Here is an 18,610-nt window from a genome sequence, read left to right on the forward strand (position 1 = left end):
AGTGTAAGCTCGTTAACTGCAATACATGAATTGCAATTCCTTTTACATCAAAGAATATTTATTCATGATTTTTATCATAGATGTTGTGAATGCTAACATGGTATTGCTTAGTATTTTTACTTATGGATAATGGTTATAATGTTGTGTAAGTTTTTGGCTGGCTCAACTTGTTCAGGCCACTTCCTCTTCTCAGCTACAGCACATGTGGCAGCTCTAAAATGAAACATAAAATTTCCACAAGAAAATTAGTACTACAGGTAATTAGCTTATTAGAACATTTCAAAATTCTTGTGTGAAAAGAAAAATTCACTCAAGAAAATTATAAAATTATGAACAATATGAGGAAAAGATAGACTGCTACTCACCATAAAGATGACATGTTGTCTTCACGGCAAGTAGCACTAAATCATTTGTTGATATAAAATTATGAGATAGAATTGCTAGGTAGTACTTATTACATTCAGGAGCAGAAATATTAGTACTAGCCATAGGCACATGTAAATATACATGGCGCTATCCTAGGTTTGGAACTACTAGTTCCTACCTTTGGGAGAGGTACGTTGGGGAAGTTTAAAAGTGGAGGCTGGCTCACTCACACCCCAGGATGAGAATGATCTCAGGATGAGTGGCTATTGAGCTGTCTCTCCTTGACTCCACAATAGATGGAATTCCTCTCATGCTGAGAGCTGAGTGACATGCTCTTCCTTTTTTACATCCCTGAGGAAAGAGCTTTTATTTCCAAAAGCCAGGACACTGCTCTTTTATATGCGCCTATTGTGTCAACTGAGCATTCAGCAACAACAGTCAGTACGGTATGTAAAGCGAGGTCCATTGTAGTTGAACTCAGCACAAGCACTGCAGCCCTCAGGTAAAAATATCTATTAGCAGGTCTCCCGCCCCACATGCACCCTCCATTGGCAGATTTCCACACTTTTCCAGGCGCTATCCAGGCCAGCTCATCTGCCTCCATTGTGATGTCCACTGGTGGCGATACTAAATCCTTTCCCCTTCTGAAAAGGCAACATAGATCAGCGCATATCTGGAGTGGCTGCCAGAGAAATTGACCAGAAGCAGTGGAGGCAAAACCACGTCCATTGGCTGGGAGCAGGGATTAGGCAAAGGAGGAAGAGGATGGGATCAAAATCTATGGGCTTCACGTCGGCAGGCGCAGGTGCAAACCTCACTGGGGCCCAATGCTGCAGGAAAAGGAAGGACAGTGGATAGGGCAGCAAAGGGGAAGCAAGTGGGAGCCCCCACCCAGAACGACATTGTGACCTATCCTGCCAGTGTGTGGAACAGAAGACTGTAGTCATTGATGTCCCAACATAGCATGGGCACAACTGATTTGCTTGATGGGTAGGCTGCTCCTCACCAACATCCAACACATACAGCTGCCAACCCTTATGGCCCACCATGACATCTGGCAGCCACTGACCAAAGGACGAGGCCCAAATGGTAGGCCTGGGAGAAAAACAAATTGGGTCACAGTGGTCTAAACACGACACCCAGCAGCCACCCATGTTGCAGGCCACCCATGTTACTAGCGTAAACAGTAGTCCTGGGAGGAAAATGCAACAGGTCTTAGTGGTCTGTGGCAAGCGACTCAGGGTCGACAAATCCAGGAGACCCCACAGCTGGTGATCACACAAATGTTCCACTGCACTGCAGCTGCTGACTGGCATTGCCAAGTACATAGCCGGAAGACCCAACAACACATTTTCAAGGGAAGAGACAGACACTGAATTCTTTGTTTGGATCTTGAATGTGTGCATGAAGCTCTCCACCTCAGAGTTAGAAGTCGGGTGAAACGGAGTGGTGGTCGGGTGCTGCACACTTTTACAAATGCAAAAGTCCTCAAACACCTGCAACACCAATTACTTACCACCATTGGACACAAAGGTCGTGGGCGATCTGTCATTATCAAAAATAACCGGCAACATGTGGAGGACAGCGTAACAATGTGCTGGATATTGGACAGTGTGTGAACCACCAACAACCAAATGCTGCCCAAACGTGAACCAGAAAAATTGACGTGCTCCATGTCCCAAGGGTGCTTCAGGACTTGCAATGTGTGCGGTGGTGCAGCCTGGTTCTGTGCACATCCTTGCAAACTCACACAAACATATGATGTCATGATAAACTGCAGGCCAATAGACATGACATTGCAATAATTCCTTTATACAAGTCGTGCTGCTATGCGACGCATGAAGAACTAGAGTATTCGAAGGTGCGACACCGGGAGATGACCAGTCAACAGCATTGGACCCATGGACAACACTGAGTCCATCATGTGGGAGAAAAAACGTATGCCGCACTGCATCTGCATCCAAAGAGATGCACTCCGGCCAACCCATGTGGCGTGCCGAAACAGATTTTCTGGAAAAGGGGGTCAGCAGCCATGACGATTGTGACCATTCATCCTGCCAATGGAAAATTCAACAGGGTTTGTTGCAACACATTATCTAGTGCAAACTTGTGAGCCTCTTTCAATCAAACTCCGTATCGGTCACCATTAGTAGCCATGATAGTGCATCAACATCGGCACATTGGATGATGGACCTGTAACAAATGTCATAACACTAGCTACTGAGACAGGTGGTCCTCCTCTGGAATTGGTAGGCAGTGATATTATGCAGCTTGGAATGAAGGCCAGATAAGGAAGCTAGTGGCTTGTAGTTGGTGATTAAGGGGAACCTTGCCCCATACACGAAAACATGAGACTTTATAACACTGAAAATAAGTGGCACCTCCTTTTCCACTTGTGAAAATTACACGGTGTGGCAGAAAGTGCCTCCAATGCATAGGTGATGGGCTCTTCAGTGATAACCATCTTTCAGTGGGGTTAAAGGTTTACCCAGTGTAAAAGAAGCTGAACTGGGAACAGAGCACAAACACTACTTGAAGGATTGATAAACTTGTTGACAATCTACAGAGCAGGCTAACTTAACACTCTTCTGGCGAAGCCAGTTAAGGGGATTGCAGATGGATGCGACCTTGGGGAATGAACAGAGTGTAATACAAAATCTTGGCACTCACTCCACATGTAATAACAGTATATATGGTACAACAGTTATATAATTAAACTCATTGGAGCTGCCAGAACAAGTCTGTTCACATGTGACGATAAAATATAAAAATATACTACATCCATGTAGGAAGTTCTTGAACACACAAAATAAAGCTTTCTGCTGCTTCTCTCCCCAGGTCAACACCTTTCTTTAGTAATTTCAATAGGTTAGATGATGATGATGAGCTGTGTCTGGGGAGGAAACAACGGTAAAACCCCGTGAATCCTAAATATTTGTATGCTGAGGAGTTCAGTTGCCTCATCTTTTGTGGATCAGGTTCAATCCCTTTTTGGGTAATCACATTTCCAAGAAATACAATTTGCTTCTTTCCAAATCACAGCTTTGCGAAGTTTATGCACTTATGACATGGTATAAGATGTTGGTGTTCCTCTCGTGACGGTGAACGAATTAAAATGTCGTCCACATAGGCACTAATTGACTTAAGTAGTTCTTGCTCTAAAAACTGATCAGATGCTCTCATAAAGGCAGTACACAATACATTCAAATCAAATGGGGTTTTCTTAATTTGATAGCTCTTGGCATTGGTAGAAACACTATTTTTGGCACTCTGGGCACAGCAAAGTTTGCAGGTGACTGCCTGTGAGATCTAAACTGCTCAAATACTTGACACCATTAAATCACTGTAACAATTCCTTTAAATTCCTGATTTGATCCCTTTAGGGAAGACTCATCCTGTTGAGTGCTCTGATGTCTAACGCAATTTGACAGTCCCGTTTTGCTTCATTACTGCAGGTGTGGGACTGCTTTAGCCACTCTCTGATGCTTAGCGATTCCTGCATCTAGCGTTCTCTGGATCTCTTGGTAAATGGCAGGCTTCATGGCTGACAGCACAGAGTAACATTTTATACAAATGCTTCGTAATGTTTTAATTTGCAAACAGATTGTTTCATTAGTCCAGGATGAAAATACATCTTGGTGATACAACAACAACATCTCTCTCAACTCCTCCTTTATTATCTCAGCAAGTTCTGTGTACATGTTTAATTTTGCTTTAATATCTGCTTCTGTACATTGTTTCAGCGTCTCACAGCCGAAACTAAAATCAGTTATCCTGTGAATCCCGAAACAGAAACGCATCAGCATTTATTCTACATTGTGGCAGTCAACCATGTTGTTGTTGTTGTTGTGGTGGTGGTGGTGGTGGTGGTGGTGGTGGTGGTCTTCAGTCCTGAGACTGGTTTGATGCAGCTCTCCATGCTACTCTATCCTGTGCAAGTTCCTTCATCTCCCAGTACCTACTGCAACCTACATCCTTCTGAATCTGCTTAGTGTATTCTCCCTCTACGATTTTTACCCTCCACACTGCCTTCCAATACTAAATTTGTGATCCCTTGATGCCTCAGGACATGTCCTACCAACCGATCCCTTCTTCTAGTCAAGTTGTGCCACAAACTTCTCTTCTCCCCAATCCTATTCAATACCTCCTCATTAGTTACGTGATCTACCCACCTAATCTTCAACATTTTTCTGTAGCACCACATTTCGAAAGCTTCTATTCTCTTCTTGTCCAAACTATTTATTGTCCACGTTTCACTTCCATACATGGCTACACTCCATACAAATACTTTCAGAAACGACTTCCTGACACTTAAATCTATACTCGATGTTAACAAATTTCTCTTCTTCAGAAACGCTTTCCTTGCCATTGCCAGTCTACATTTTATATCCTCTCTACTTTGACCATCATCAGTTCTTTTGCTCCCCAAATAGCAAAACTCCTTTACTACTTTAAGTGTCTCATTTCCTAATCTAATTCCCTCAGCATCACCCGACTTAATTTGACTACATTCCATTATCCTTGTTTTACTTTTGTTGATGTTCATCTTATACCCTCCTTTCAAGACACTGTCCATTCTGTTCAACTGCTCTTCCAAGTCCTTTGCTGTCTCTGACAGAATTACAATGTCATCAGCGAACCTCAAAGTTTTTATTTCTTCTCCCTGGATTTTAATACCTACTCCGAATTTTTCTTTTGTTTCCTTTACTGCTTGCTCAATATACAGATTGAATAACATTGGGGAGAGGCTACAACCCTGTCTCACTCCCTTCCCAACCACTGCTTCCCTTTCGTGCCCCTCGACTCTTATAATTGCCATCTGGTTTCTGTACAAATTGTAAATAGCCTTTCGCTCCCTGTATTTTACCCCTGCTACCTTCAGAATTTGGTAGAGAGTATTCCAGTCAACATTGTTGAAAGCTTTCTCTAAGGCTACAAATGCTAGAAACATAGGCTTGCCTTTCCTTAATCTTTCTTCTAAAATAAGTCGTAAGGTCAGTATTGCCTCACATGTTCCAACATTTCTACGGAATCCAAACTGATCTTCCCCGAGGTCGGCTTCTACCAGTTTTTCCATTCGTCTGTAAATAATTCGCGTTAGTATTTTGCAGCTTCATGATTGTCATTCCCCTGGAATTTGTAAGGCTACCTCAACTGTCTATTGTATTTTTTCCTGCGGTCATCATACTGGGTGACCAACGAGAACTGGATGTTTTCGAAGAGATTAGGAGTGGGGGAGCATTCAGCAGTGCTCTGGCTATCTGACCCTATGAGTAACGCATTTTTTTGTGTGAAGCGTATGTTCGAAATGCTGAGCTGGTCACAGCAGTGAAGCAGCTTTTTCATGTTCATTTCGGCCATAGGCATCAAAGTACTTTTCCCAGCCACAATGCAATTCTCAGGTATGTTCCCAGTCTGAGGACAACAGGAATTATCGTAAAGAAGCTGCTGCTTGGCCATAAGAATAATACAAGGAGGCCAGAAAACATCGAGATGGTGAGACAGGCATTGGTGCAGAGGCCAGAATGGTCTGCAAGAAGACATACTTGTCAGTTAATGTTAAGTAGCGAACAAGTGCACACTATTTTGAAGAAAGATTTAACATTTCATCTGCGGCATATAATATGTGTATGAATAACAAGAAGACTTTGCTGTCTAGAGGCAAGTGCTGCTTCAAGACAGTGAAAACGCAATAAGCATCATGAGTGATGAGGTTCATTTAATTTTAGTGGGAAGGTTAAAATGCAAAATTTCTATTGCAGGGATTCTGGGAATCTGCACATCATTCACAAAACAGCACTTCGTGCAAAGCATGTGGTGGTGTGATGTGCAATTAGCAATTTTGTTATCATTTTTTGTTAATGAAAATGGTACAATTGGGACAGTCAACACTGAATGTTACATTCACATGCTTAACACTTTCTTGCATTCACAGCTGCGATGGTGACATATACATAAGAACAACGTTTATTTTCAACACGATGGTGTCGCTCTCCACACACTGCACATGAGCTGTGGACGTGGTTTGTCATACGTTTCGAGGCAGGGTCATTTTCCATTTTAGTTATGTGTTGTAGTTTCCTAGGTCCCAAGCTTTGTGGATGAATTGTCCTGCATACTGATGTCTCCTACATTCGTGGTAGTATCTTCACTGTTGGCGCTTGTTAAGGGTAACCTGTTGTTTCAAAAAGTCACATTTATTCACAGTTTATAGTTAACAAAATATTACCCCTTTCAAATGTTGTTGTTAGCAAAATGATGCACCACTGTGGTGGACTGCTGCACATTATCCATTTGCTGTAGTTGTGCTGTCTCTGAAGATAGCGAGGAAGTCACAGTCATGTCTTGGTCACCTGTTGTGATGTCCCTTCTAGTTACTCACTTCGTTGATTGTCCTCTCTTTGCTAGCTATGCTTTGTTTCATTATTAGTATTATTTGATAATTGCTTGGGTGGAGTTAATTAAACACAATGATTGAGATGCCACTATCAGTTTATTATATGCTTCATCAAAAGTTGTTACTGAAATACAGGAGCAAAAGCATGCCATGGCTTTCTAATAAAAGTGTAAATTTCATGAATGCTTCAATCTTGGATGACATCCCCTACTTGCGAATTTCTGCCGAGACATCGTCATAAAATTCAGTACCCTAATTGTCTTTCAATCGAATACTTCCTCTGTATAAGTGTTCACACTCAAAGACTCCAAATTAACTACTGTCATGCTGGCACGCACTCATAACCAGGCCAATGTAAAACTCATTGTTGAGCCCAGAGATGCTAAGCTGCATATTGTTTCACCTCAGAGAGATTGTGTTTGCGAATCAATAGATATTGGTGACCTCACAAGCTGTATCAGACCAGTCTTCAAACTGATTATGACAACAACATCGATGCCCAATTTATAATTATAACATTTATCTGCAGTTGTTATTGATCTCGTGCCTTTTGAATTATGTCTAAAGACAGCAGCACTCACTGAGTGAAGACTAGCTGCACTGAATGCACGGTTTTCACTGTCAGCTGATTTTTGTGGCCACAATCAATTCATTTACTTCTGCAAGTACATGACTACTCTGAAATTCACACTTAAGTGTGGTCTGGCAGAGGGTCCATAGACAACTTCCCTATTTCTCTACCATTCCACTCCGAAACAGCGCATGCTAAAAACAGACATTTAAATCTTTCCATATGAGCTCAGATTTCTCTTACTTTTTATGATGATATTTCCTTAAGGAGGTGGGCATCAACAAAATATTTTTGCATTCAGTGGAGAAAGTTGGAGATTCAAATTTCGTGAAAAGATCTCATCCCACCAAAAAAATCCCTTTTATTTAATGATTGTTATTTCAACTTACATCCCATATCTGACACTCTGTCACCTGTTTCATGATAATACAAAATGAGCTGTCCTCCTTTGAACTTTGACATGCTCCGTCAACCCTAGGTGGTAATAATCCCATACCACACAGCAATACTCTAGCAGAGGGCAAACAAGTGTAGTGTATACAGTCTCTTTAGTGGATCTGTTACATCTTCTAAGTGTTCTGCCAGAAGAATACAGTCTTTGGTTTGCTGTACCTCCAAAATTATCTGTGTGTAAAAAATCGTAACTCCATCTGCATTCCCTATGGGAGAGTTTTGTCCACATTCCCACATTATTCCAGTGCCTGTGAAGTGCAGATGGAGCTTTAATTTTTGAAGCACTTGTGAAAGAGCTATGCACTAAAATCAGCTGACGGTGCTCAAGTAGATGATAAAATAAAGAAACATCTGTTTGACAATATAATATAATTGGATAGATAAGAAATCTACTCACCAAGTGGCAGCAGGAGAACACACGTATAAAAAAAAAGTTTTACTTCTGCAAACTTTCGGAGCCAGTGGCTCCTTCTTCCAGCAGGAGGGCTGAAGGGGAAGTAAGAGGGATGGAGGGAAAGGAACTGGAGAAGGTTAGGAAAAGGGTAGAGATCGGAAACGTCACCCAGAACCCCGGGTCAGGGGAGACTTACCATACAGTATGAGAAGGAAACACCTGCCACTGCTTGGTGAGTAGATTTTTTTATCTATTCAATTACATTATATTTTCAAAAATTGATTACTTTTATTGGAATATTTGTTTGAACACTTATAAACAGCTAAAGTTGACAAAATGATTGCAAAATTTACATAGTAATGTGTTGTGTACATCCTGAATTTCTTTTTGGACACTTTTAGGAAATTAGGTATAATTAGCAATCTCACAATCATCTAATTCCTCATTATGTATCTTGTTTATTTTTCTTTAACAAATCATTACTTTGACAGCAAAACTAACAATAACCAATACATTTTTCAGTATGTCCTTTATCCCATAAATCAGCATGTAATCTCGCTCTGACAGCGAAAGGAGTGAGTTATGAGAGCATAAAGTTGATTATGGTCCAATTTACAGTTAACAAACTGTCCTGATAGGCAACAAAACATTTGAAAAGGCCATTACTGTTTCATTGCTCCTACTCCATGGTGCAACTTTTCACTTGATAATCTGATGAGGTCTTATTATGAGAATATACTCATAAATAACATTTTCAGACAAATTGTAATTTACACAACTGCAATACAATACACACATAATTTCATTGTAGATTCTGTAGGGTTCAGAGTAGTATTCTACATATTCTTCAAATTTTTGGACAAACTATGTACAGACACAAGGTAAGAAATTGGAAATACTTAAAGAGTTGAAACTTAAATTAAAATATACCTCCTTTGCCACTTAACCTTCAGTATATCTGCTAGCTGGGTTTTGGGGATTTGAAACTGTTTATAAATATCAGTGTCCATTGTACTGTGCATTCACTGTTTAGTACACAGATAAATATTGTATGTGGACAGTTATTATTGTACTTGTGTAAATATTAAGTAAGCAGAAATAGATAAACAGCAATGCCTTAGAATAACCAAGGAAGCAGCACACTTTTTAAGGGTTACATTTTTCTATATGATTATGTTATTCCTCTTTGAAGCACAAGTAGATTTTAGTAGAGTAATGTTGATTAATTGTGTAAATAGTTTAATAATCACTTTTGCTGTTTCGTTATAATTTTGCGTGTTGGCTACTGTTGGAATTGTTTTCTGAAACTGTGGGATATCCTGTATGAATGAGTAAATTAGTGGCTCCACTCAGAGCTACCAGTCATGCGTGCATGAGGTGTGCTTGCTTGTGTGAATGTGTGAGTGTTTTCTTTCCCAAAGAATGCTTTGGCCGAAAGATATAATGTGTTACAGTCTTTTCGTTGTGCCTGTCAGCAATTCAGTGGGTCGTCTTTACAGCGAATAGCAATCTATCCTTTTCCTATTACTGTTGATATTCCAACCTGAAATTCCCATTGTTTAAATTATCGGCTGAATGGATGAATTGTAGCATTAATTGTAGCATTGTTGAAAATTACCTAATGTTATTTTGCAATCTGCAGAAATATCCCAGTAAATCCATTTTTATAGCTCTTTTGTGATTAATTATTAAAGTTTTTGCTAAGAATTATACCTTTTTTGAACTTCGATATGATGATGAAAGTAGGTGCTGACAGATGTAAAAATTACCGAATTATCAGTTGAATAAGTCATGTTTGCATAATACTAACACAAATTCTTAACAGACAAATGGAAAAACTGGTTGAAGCCTACCTTGGGTAAGATCAGTTTGGATTCCATAGAAATGTAGAAACGCACGAGGTAATACTGACCCTACAACTTATCTTACAAGCTAGGTTAAGGAAAGACAAACCCATGGTTATGCATTTGTAGACTTAGAGAAAGCTTTTGACAGTGTTGACTGGAATACTCTCTTTCAAATTCTGAAGATGGCAAGGGTAAAATACAGGTTGCAAAAGGCTATTTACAATTTCTACAGAAACCATACTGCAGTTAAGAGTCGAGGGGCATGAAAAGGAAGCAGTGGTTGAGAGGGCGTGAGACAGGGCTGTAGTTTGTCCCTTATGCCATTTAATCTGTACATTGAACAAGCAGTAAAAGAAACAAAACAAAAATTTGGAGTAGGAATTAAAATCCAGGGTGAAGAAATAAAAACCTTGAGGTTTGCCGATGGCATTGTAATTCTGTCAGAGACAGCAAAGGACTTGAAAGAGCAGCTGAACGGAACAGACAGTGTCTTGAAAGGTGAATATAAGACGAACATCGACAAAAGTAAAACGAGGATAATGGAATGTAGTCGAATTAAGTCGGGTGATGTTGAGAGAATTAGATTAGGAAATGAGACACTTAAAGGAGTAGATGAATTTTGCTATTTGGGTAGCAAAATAACTGAGGATGGTTGAAGTAGAGAGGATATAAAATGTAGACTGCCAGTGGCAAGGAAAGCATTTTTTGAAGAAGAGAAATTTGTTAATGTTGAGTATAGATTTAAGTGTCAGGAAGTCTTTTCTGAAAGCATTTGTATGGGTTGTAGCGATGTATGTATATGAAACATGGCTGATAAACATTTAGGCAAGAAGAGAATAGAAGCTTTTAAAATGTGGTACTACAGAAGAATGCTGAAGATTAGATGTGCAGATCATGTAACTAATGAGGAGGTACTGTATAAAATTTTGGAGAAGAGGAATTTGTGGCACAAAATGACTAGGAGGAGGATTCGGTTGGTAGGACACATTCTGAGGCATCAAGGGATCACCAATTTAGTATTGGAGGGAAGTGAGGAGGGTGAAAGTCATAGAAGGAGACCAAGAGATGAATAAGCTTAGCAGATTCAGAAGGATGTAGGTTTCAGTACTTAATTGGAGATAATGGGGCTTGCACAGGATACAGTAGCATGGAGAGCTACATAAAACCAGTCTTCAGACTGAAGACCACCACCACCACCACCACCACCACCACAACAACAACAACAACAACAACAACAACAAGAGATATGTATTTTAGGTTTCTTGTTATGTTTTATGATATTGCTAAGTGGGAGATTCATCTCAAGCACTGAAAAACTTATCTTAATGAAGGATTTCATTGTCATTAACAGCATGTTAAAGGAAATTTTACATTGTGATACTGGAAGTTTTTATTGTAGCAAATAGGTTGGTACAGAAGGAAAATTATTGCGTGTGGAAACCATCCAACAGCCACATCAGACTTCATGCTTTCAGGATGGTACTGAGCCTTTTCTGGTAAAGCCTAAATTTTAGGATAATGAAGGTAATCTATAAGGCATGTCAACAGTATCATGAAAAGGATGGCTGCTACTCACCAAATAGCGAAGATGCTGAGTCGCAGATGGGCACAAGAAAAAGAATGTCTCAAAATGAGCTTTCGGCCAACAAGGCCTTTGTCAAAAACACACACATACACACACACACATACACACACACAGGACCAGACCACAGTCTCCGGTAGCTGAAGCCAGACTACAAGCAGTAGTGCATGATGGTCGAGGCAACAGGATGGTGGTAAGGAGGAGGCAGAGGAGGGGGGAGGGGGATAGTGGGGTAGGAGTGGGGAACAGTAAGCTGCTGCTAGTGGGAGCATCCAGGGGCTAGGTGGAGAGAGGGTAGGGCAGCTAGGTGCAATCAGGAGGCTAGATGGACGGTGGTGGAGAGGGGGGAGGGGGGATGGGTAGCGGAAAAGGAGAGAAGTAAAAGAACTGGGTGTGTTGGTGGAATAGAGGGCTGTGTAGGGAAGGGGCTAGATGGGTAAGGACAATGACTAATGATGAAACTGGTCATGTTATCCAGAAGGTAAGCTGGAACCACTTTGTTGCATTATACATGGGCGTGATGACCAACAAGCTGTCTACCCGCATGAATGGCCACCGACAAACAGTGGCCAAGAAACAGCTCGACCAACCTGCTGCTGAGCATGCCACCCAACTCGCTGTTGTCAATGTCACTGACTGCTTCACAGCCTGTGTCATGTGGATCCTTCCACTAATACCAGCTTTTCTGAGTTGCACAAGTGGGAACTCTCCCTGCAGTATATCCTACATTCTCATAACACTCCTGGCCTCAACCCTCATTAGTCAGTGTCCTAATTCCACCAACACACCCAGTCTTTTTACTTCTCTCCTTTTCTGCTATCTCCCCCCCCCCCCCCCCCCCCCCTCCCCCCTGCCCTCTGTCTAACCTCTCAACATACTGCACCTAACTGCTCTCCCACTTCCCACTCTCCACCTGATCCCTGCATGTTCGCACTATAGTCTGCGACAGTGTTAATGGCCTGTCGCCGCGCCGTGCCGTGCAGCTTCCTAGGAGTGCTGCGTTGTCAACTTGGTGATGGGCGAATTGACGGCAGCTACACTATGGACAGCTGCTTTAGCCGGTGTTTGACCTGTCTCGCTACAGTCAGGTTCATGGTGCTCTACTCCCCGTTCCGTGATAAATTTATTAAATGTACCTAATAACTGCAACATACACATAACAGAATGGAATGTCTATTCAATTTTTCCCAGTCGTAACTACATTACGAAATAGTGATACATACTCTCTCACTACAGAATGGATTCTATAATAAATTGCACCTTACAGAAAGATTACGCCTTCCATTCCTCTTGCTTTATAAATAAAAAGACGAAAGAATCAAATCTAAAATACCCACCCCAGCCCCCAGGACGAACAGTATTTTAATCTATGTTATATCGTAGACAGAATAGAGAGAGAAGTAAAATAAACAAATTTGTTTGAATGGCCATTATCCGCAGCAAGTATATAAATAATCGTTTTTTGAAGTAAACGCCTTTTCTAACTGCAATTTGTTTTATTAATCCAGATGCATTCCACATTTTATTTTAAGGCTTTATCGGTGGATATCATCTGAAATAGTACACTGTGGCTATAAGCGGTCATTGTAGATTTAAGAACGGTTCACATCCTTATTTCTGCATATAATCATAAGTAAAATTTATTTATGCAAAAAGAAGGGCGTAAACTGTTTTAAAATCTACATGACAGCATATAATAGCTGCAGTGTACTACATCAGATGATAACCACCAATGATGCCTTAAAATAAAATTCTAAATGTGTCTGGATTAATAAAACAGATTGCAGCATGAAAAGGCATTTAATTTAAAGAAAAAAAAGAAGTAAAATAAAATTGTCATTACAGAATAGATATTCCACTGAACTGCTTTCTACGGCACAGACAGCTTGAGAAGAAAGTAAATGTTCATGATAATTACAGAGTAAGTTTACATTCCATTCACACACCTTTTTACTCGGAGCTTTCATTGTCACTGCCTTCGGAAGTGCAGTCACTGGATATGAGAGCTAGACTGACGATTAACGAATCCATTATTTCATCTCTGACAACTTCTTTCTGGTAATCTACTTCTTGCAGTTTGTCAGTGTGACGCATGCAAGCTTCCCAATCAGCAACGGTGATTTACTCTATTGCTTCGTGGGAGAGTCTTTCAGTGTCGGCTATTTTAAATGTAGTATTTTTGTCTGCCATGTATTTCTTCACCTGTGCCCACACCAGTTCAATGGGGTTATAATGGCAGTGATAAGGAGATACTCATATCACTCTGTGTCCATGTTGCTTAACTATCGAGTCAATTTCGTTGTTTTTAATGCTGATCTTTGACATCTTCACCAGTTCCAAAAGCTCTGCTCTTGTTTGTGTTTCACTGTGCGATACATTATTATTTCGCAACCAAGAAACAATATCACTTTTCCTTGTGCTTATAGTGGGAGCCCTGTTGACGACAACAGTGAGATAGCTTGCATTGTCCATAACAATGACAGAGTCTGGATGCAAATAAGGCAACAGCTGATTCTGAAACCATTCTCGAAATGTTTCTCCATTCATTTTGGTGTGGTAGTCAGATGTGGTTTTTGATTTTGATTTGAAAATAAGTTTGCTTTCAGGCACAAACCCGGTAGCAGCAGAACAAGCATGACATATTATAAGAAGCCCTCCTTTTCCCACTGGAACTTTCAAACTGCTTTGTCCATCTGTTGTTTGTCAAATAAAATTTCTAGTATGGCTTTGATTTACCCATGTCTCATCCAAGTAATAGACAGCTGATGTTCCTTTATATCTGATGTCGTGCATTTTTCTTAGAAACATAATCCTAGCAGCAGCAATATCATTACACTCCATTAAAAATTTGCGCCCGTCATTGGACTTTACATATTTAGATCCAATGTTCTTCAACATTCTTTGCATTGATCTTGCACTTCCATCAAACCCAGTAGCTTCATGCATAACAGTGCACAATTTTGCTGCTCTGGGGAACTCGCCTCTTTCATAAAATTCGAAAACCTTGCGACGTAACACATTTTAATCGAAGTCGTCGATTCCTTTTACCCTCTTCGGAACGCTATGTTTCTTCCCTGGAGACCGAAACACTGCATTGCCAACTGCCTGCTCTGACATCTTCGTCTCCTGTATAAGGCACCTGACAGTTCGTACATCAGTATTGCCACAGGCCACTGCAGTACGTTCCTGCACCTTGGCAACCTCGCAGATCAGCTCGCCTTAAACTGCCTCACGCTTGAAGAAAGAGTACACTCTAAAAATAAGGTCTCTTGCCTCTTTGTGAAACACTTGACGATGTTTAGGTGTTTCAGCCATTATGGCAAAACTCAGAGAAGACACAGTATACAACAGAAATTGGCCAACCGCACTTTTCCACACGTAAAACATGGTTAAACTCTGAAATATGATGGAGCTTCAGACAATACGAGGCGCGGAAACCAAATGAGGGCTCATTGGCCAGCTGCGCAGCTGTCTACTGCGCATCGTCGACCGGGAGGCCATCGACGCTGTCTCGAAGTGTAGTAGCATTTTACTGTCCCCCACCCCTACCCTGCTATCCCTCTCTCTCCCCACCTCAGCCTCCTCCTTATCCCCATCCAATTGCCTTTCTCATGATGTGCTGCTGCTCATAGTCTGGGTTCAACTGCCAGAGACTGTTGTCATGTGTATTTGCTTTTGTGTGTGTGTGTGTGTGTGTGTGTGTGTGTGTGTGTGTGTTGGCTGAAAGCTCATTTTGTGACAGTCGTTTTGTTGTGCCTATCTGCGACTCAGTATCTCCACTGTGTGGTGAGTAGCACCAGTCCAATTATAATATTGTTATGGTCCATCCTGGATTTTCCATTGTTTTATAATAAATTTCAGTTTTGTGTGTTCAGGTTTTGGGTGTTTTCTACAAATATTTTGAACTGCATCCATCAAAACCAAAATTGAAGAAACTATACCAGCTTTTGAAGGAAGCACCTTATCGCGGTCCAGAACTGGAAGATGAATTAGAGGGACAGTTGTATACGTTTGATGATCTTTTAGAACACGTGCAGGCAAGTGGAATGGAACTGAAAGCAGCTCTCCAGGAGACACAAGCTGTATGCATAAAAGGTAAACTATATCATTTGTTCCGTGAAATAATTTATTGTGTATTTGACAGGTAGAAACATCATTATTTCGGTTGCTAATGTCCTTTGTATGTATAGCACTGGCTGTGTATAAGAATATGCACATAATATGTAGTTACACTCACTCTGTTAAAAGTGGATCTTTGATATAAATAGATAGAAATATGGCAATAAAAAGTACTTAGTGGAGTATAAACAATGGAAGGCGTAAAGGTAACGGTTCATCAAATAGTTGATGCATACTTAAATTGTTTCAGTCAGAGGTTATGAAGAGGTGCTGCTTTGCGTCTGGTTCATGGGGATTAGGGACATGTTGGATTGACTTAGGGGCATGCGCATTATATCGTGCAATCCTCTTTGCTTCAGTCCCCCACAGTCCCTGTACCATAACTCCCTCCAGTCCGGTTCCCTTAATCCCACTTCACTCTTTCTACACTCACTTCCTTCTCTCTGAAGTCCACTTTCTTCTCTGTTCTATCACCAGTGCCACATTCCTATCCTGTGTGCTTCCTACATTTCTCTTTCAACCATAAACAACTCTTCCCTTCAATGTTGCCTTCTGTTCCCTGCTGCTGTTTTCCTCTCGTTCACTCTGCCAACACCACCCCTCATCCTAGGTAAGCTGCAGCGTCAATACAGTGTAGTTAGCTTGGGCAACAGAGAGAGGGATAAGGGAGGGGCGAGGGGGGGGGGAGGGGGTGTTAACTATACAGTGGTTTGGCCCTTTTTACTACTGTCATGAATTATGTTTATACAGCGAAGCTTAACAGAAGAGAGGAAAATTAACTTTTTATTCATTCTTTTTTAAGTTGAGAGAGCCATCAGTGACTTCTCTTCTTCTGGATCGCTTAAAGCAACAGTTAGTTATATTTTCTCTTTCAGTTTTATGCTTCTCGTTATTATCCCTTTTTGCTCTGTGGTATATCATTTTGCAAAAAACTGTGGTTTGCCTTTATCTGCTAGTCTTCAGTTGTTGCTCTGACATATTCTGACTAATCAAAATTACAAACTTTTTATCGATGTAAGGTATCTGTCTAAATTGTTACATCAACATTACACCTTTCTAAACATGTGCAATTTATTGATGTCCACGTTTTGATAATACAAGGGAAATAAAATAAACAAAAGGAAATTGTTTACATTAATTGTTATCTTCACTCCCATTTTTGTTTACCGTGCCTGTTGTCTATGGTATCACTATTTGTAATCATCATCATCATAGGACAGCTGTGAAACTTATACCTCCTCTGTCACAAATATTTGATTGTTTCTTCTAAATATGTTAAGATTTCTGAAGCTGTGGTCATAGTGGAACCTGAGAACACAGCTGGTTTATGATGTATTTCGCTTGTGTACTGACGTGAGAATGTTACAGTGTCTCTTGCTTGCAAACATATCGTCTTCCTGCCCTTCTCTCATTGTTTGTGTAGAACCAGCAGCTGACCCAGCTGCTACCGTTCCCATCATACCTCACAGTGCGCATTGACAGTATTGCAGCACTAAATACATAAGTATGCCACCGGTCCAAATCTGGATAGACTTTTAGCATCTCCTGCGGAAATGTATGCTATTCTTGAGTGTTTAGCCAATTTTAAATTCATTTCGATTCTGAGTGCAAATAAATTCAGGTAAACTGCGGTTTAAACATGGTAGATGTTCATAAAAAGCCAAAGTACACTGTTTACATTCTCAGGTTGGCACCAAAGCGTAACTTCTGTCCACTCGCTACTCCCCTCCCTGCACTGATACTAGTTCACAACCAAGCTGGTGTCACTATGCTCCCTCCAACTAAATCCTGTGCTTGAGCAGCAGTGGCAATATCTTCTAGGGTGCAGGTCATATGTAACAACAACAATGACAACAAATACATAAACAAAAGATCTCGTCCCTCTGCGGGTCAGGGGGTTAGAATAGGCCCTAGGTATTCCTGCCTGTCGTACGAGATGACTAAAAGGAGTTTCACACGTTTCAGCCTTTGTGACAGTCCCCTGTAGGGTTTGACTCCATTCTTCAAAATTTTCCCGAAGAGTAAGCCAGTTGGCAAAGGGTGCCTTACAAGATGCATCGTTTCCATCGTGCATTGAGATCTTGAGCCCATTTTCTTGTCATCCCATTGCAGTCCTGCCCATTCTCCATCTCATGGGGATGACACCTTCCTGGGTGCATTTTCCACCATGCAGTATGCAATGTCGATTTCTGTGTTGACAATGATCATGGACTTCTTTGCACCTGATATCCAGCATGGTAGTCAGTCCGTTGTGGTGGGGCCGTCATGTACCCTATTGGTTGTAGCCCCATGACCACACAGGGATCGCTCTGCTGATGCCTGCGCCATTAACTCCCCACCTATGCCAAGGGGTAGATGCCCATCCCCCTGGGGCATCGGGACTCCCGGCAAAGGCCATCCTGCCAGGTGGCCTTTGCTGCAGCTGCGTGGCGCCCGTGGGGAGGGCCCCTGGTCAGATTGGGTGGCATCAGGGCGGATGACCCGCGATGAAGCATAGTCCATCATCTCTTGCTGGTGGTAAAACACCAGCTGTTTCTAAGTGATTACGAACTCAATTCAGTGCACAGGAGTACGACCCCAAATCGTTCCCCTCCCTGGCAACACCATGGGAGGAACGTCAGGCTAAGGATGGCAGCGGATCTTATTCGCCCCGGTTCCTTGTATGTTCGAGAGCTGATGGGGAATCTTTCATGACGATGAACCCTCAGTTTTTTGTTGAGTATTTAGAGGAGAAGTTCGGGGAGGTGGAGGGCTTGTCCAAAATGAGATCTGGGTCAGTCTTGATCAAAAAAGCATCCTCTACCCAGTCACGGGAGTTACTCGCTTGTGACAAGCTGGGGGATGTTCCTGTAACCATCACGCCCCGTAAGAGCTTAAATAT

The 18,610-nt window shown here is 41.4% G+C and overlaps 1 protein-coding gene across 2 annotated transcripts in view; it reads left to right on the forward strand.

Annotated features, from left to right (window-relative positions):
• Window positions 1–18,610, forward strand: part of LOC124771313 (sister chromatid cohesion protein DCC1-like) — a 118,425-nt gene that overhangs the window by 48,521 nt on the left and 51,294 nt on the right. For both annotated transcript variants that reach the window (XM_047249319.1, XM_047249320.1), the window contains exon 4: window positions 15,486–15,705. In XM_047249319.1, the coding sequence (XP_047105275.1) occupies window positions 15,486–15,705 (220 nt within the window). The remainder of the gene's footprint in view (window positions 1–15,485; window positions 15,706–18,610) is intronic.

Source organism: Schistocerca piceifrons, unplaced genomic scaffold (assembly GCF_021461385.2).
Source record: "Schistocerca piceifrons isolate TAMUIC-IGC-003096 unplaced genomic scaffold, iqSchPice1.1 HiC_scaffold_936, whole genome shotgun sequence".
NCBI classification, from domain to species: Eukaryota; Metazoa; Arthropoda; class Insecta; order Orthoptera; family Acrididae; genus Schistocerca; species Schistocerca piceifrons.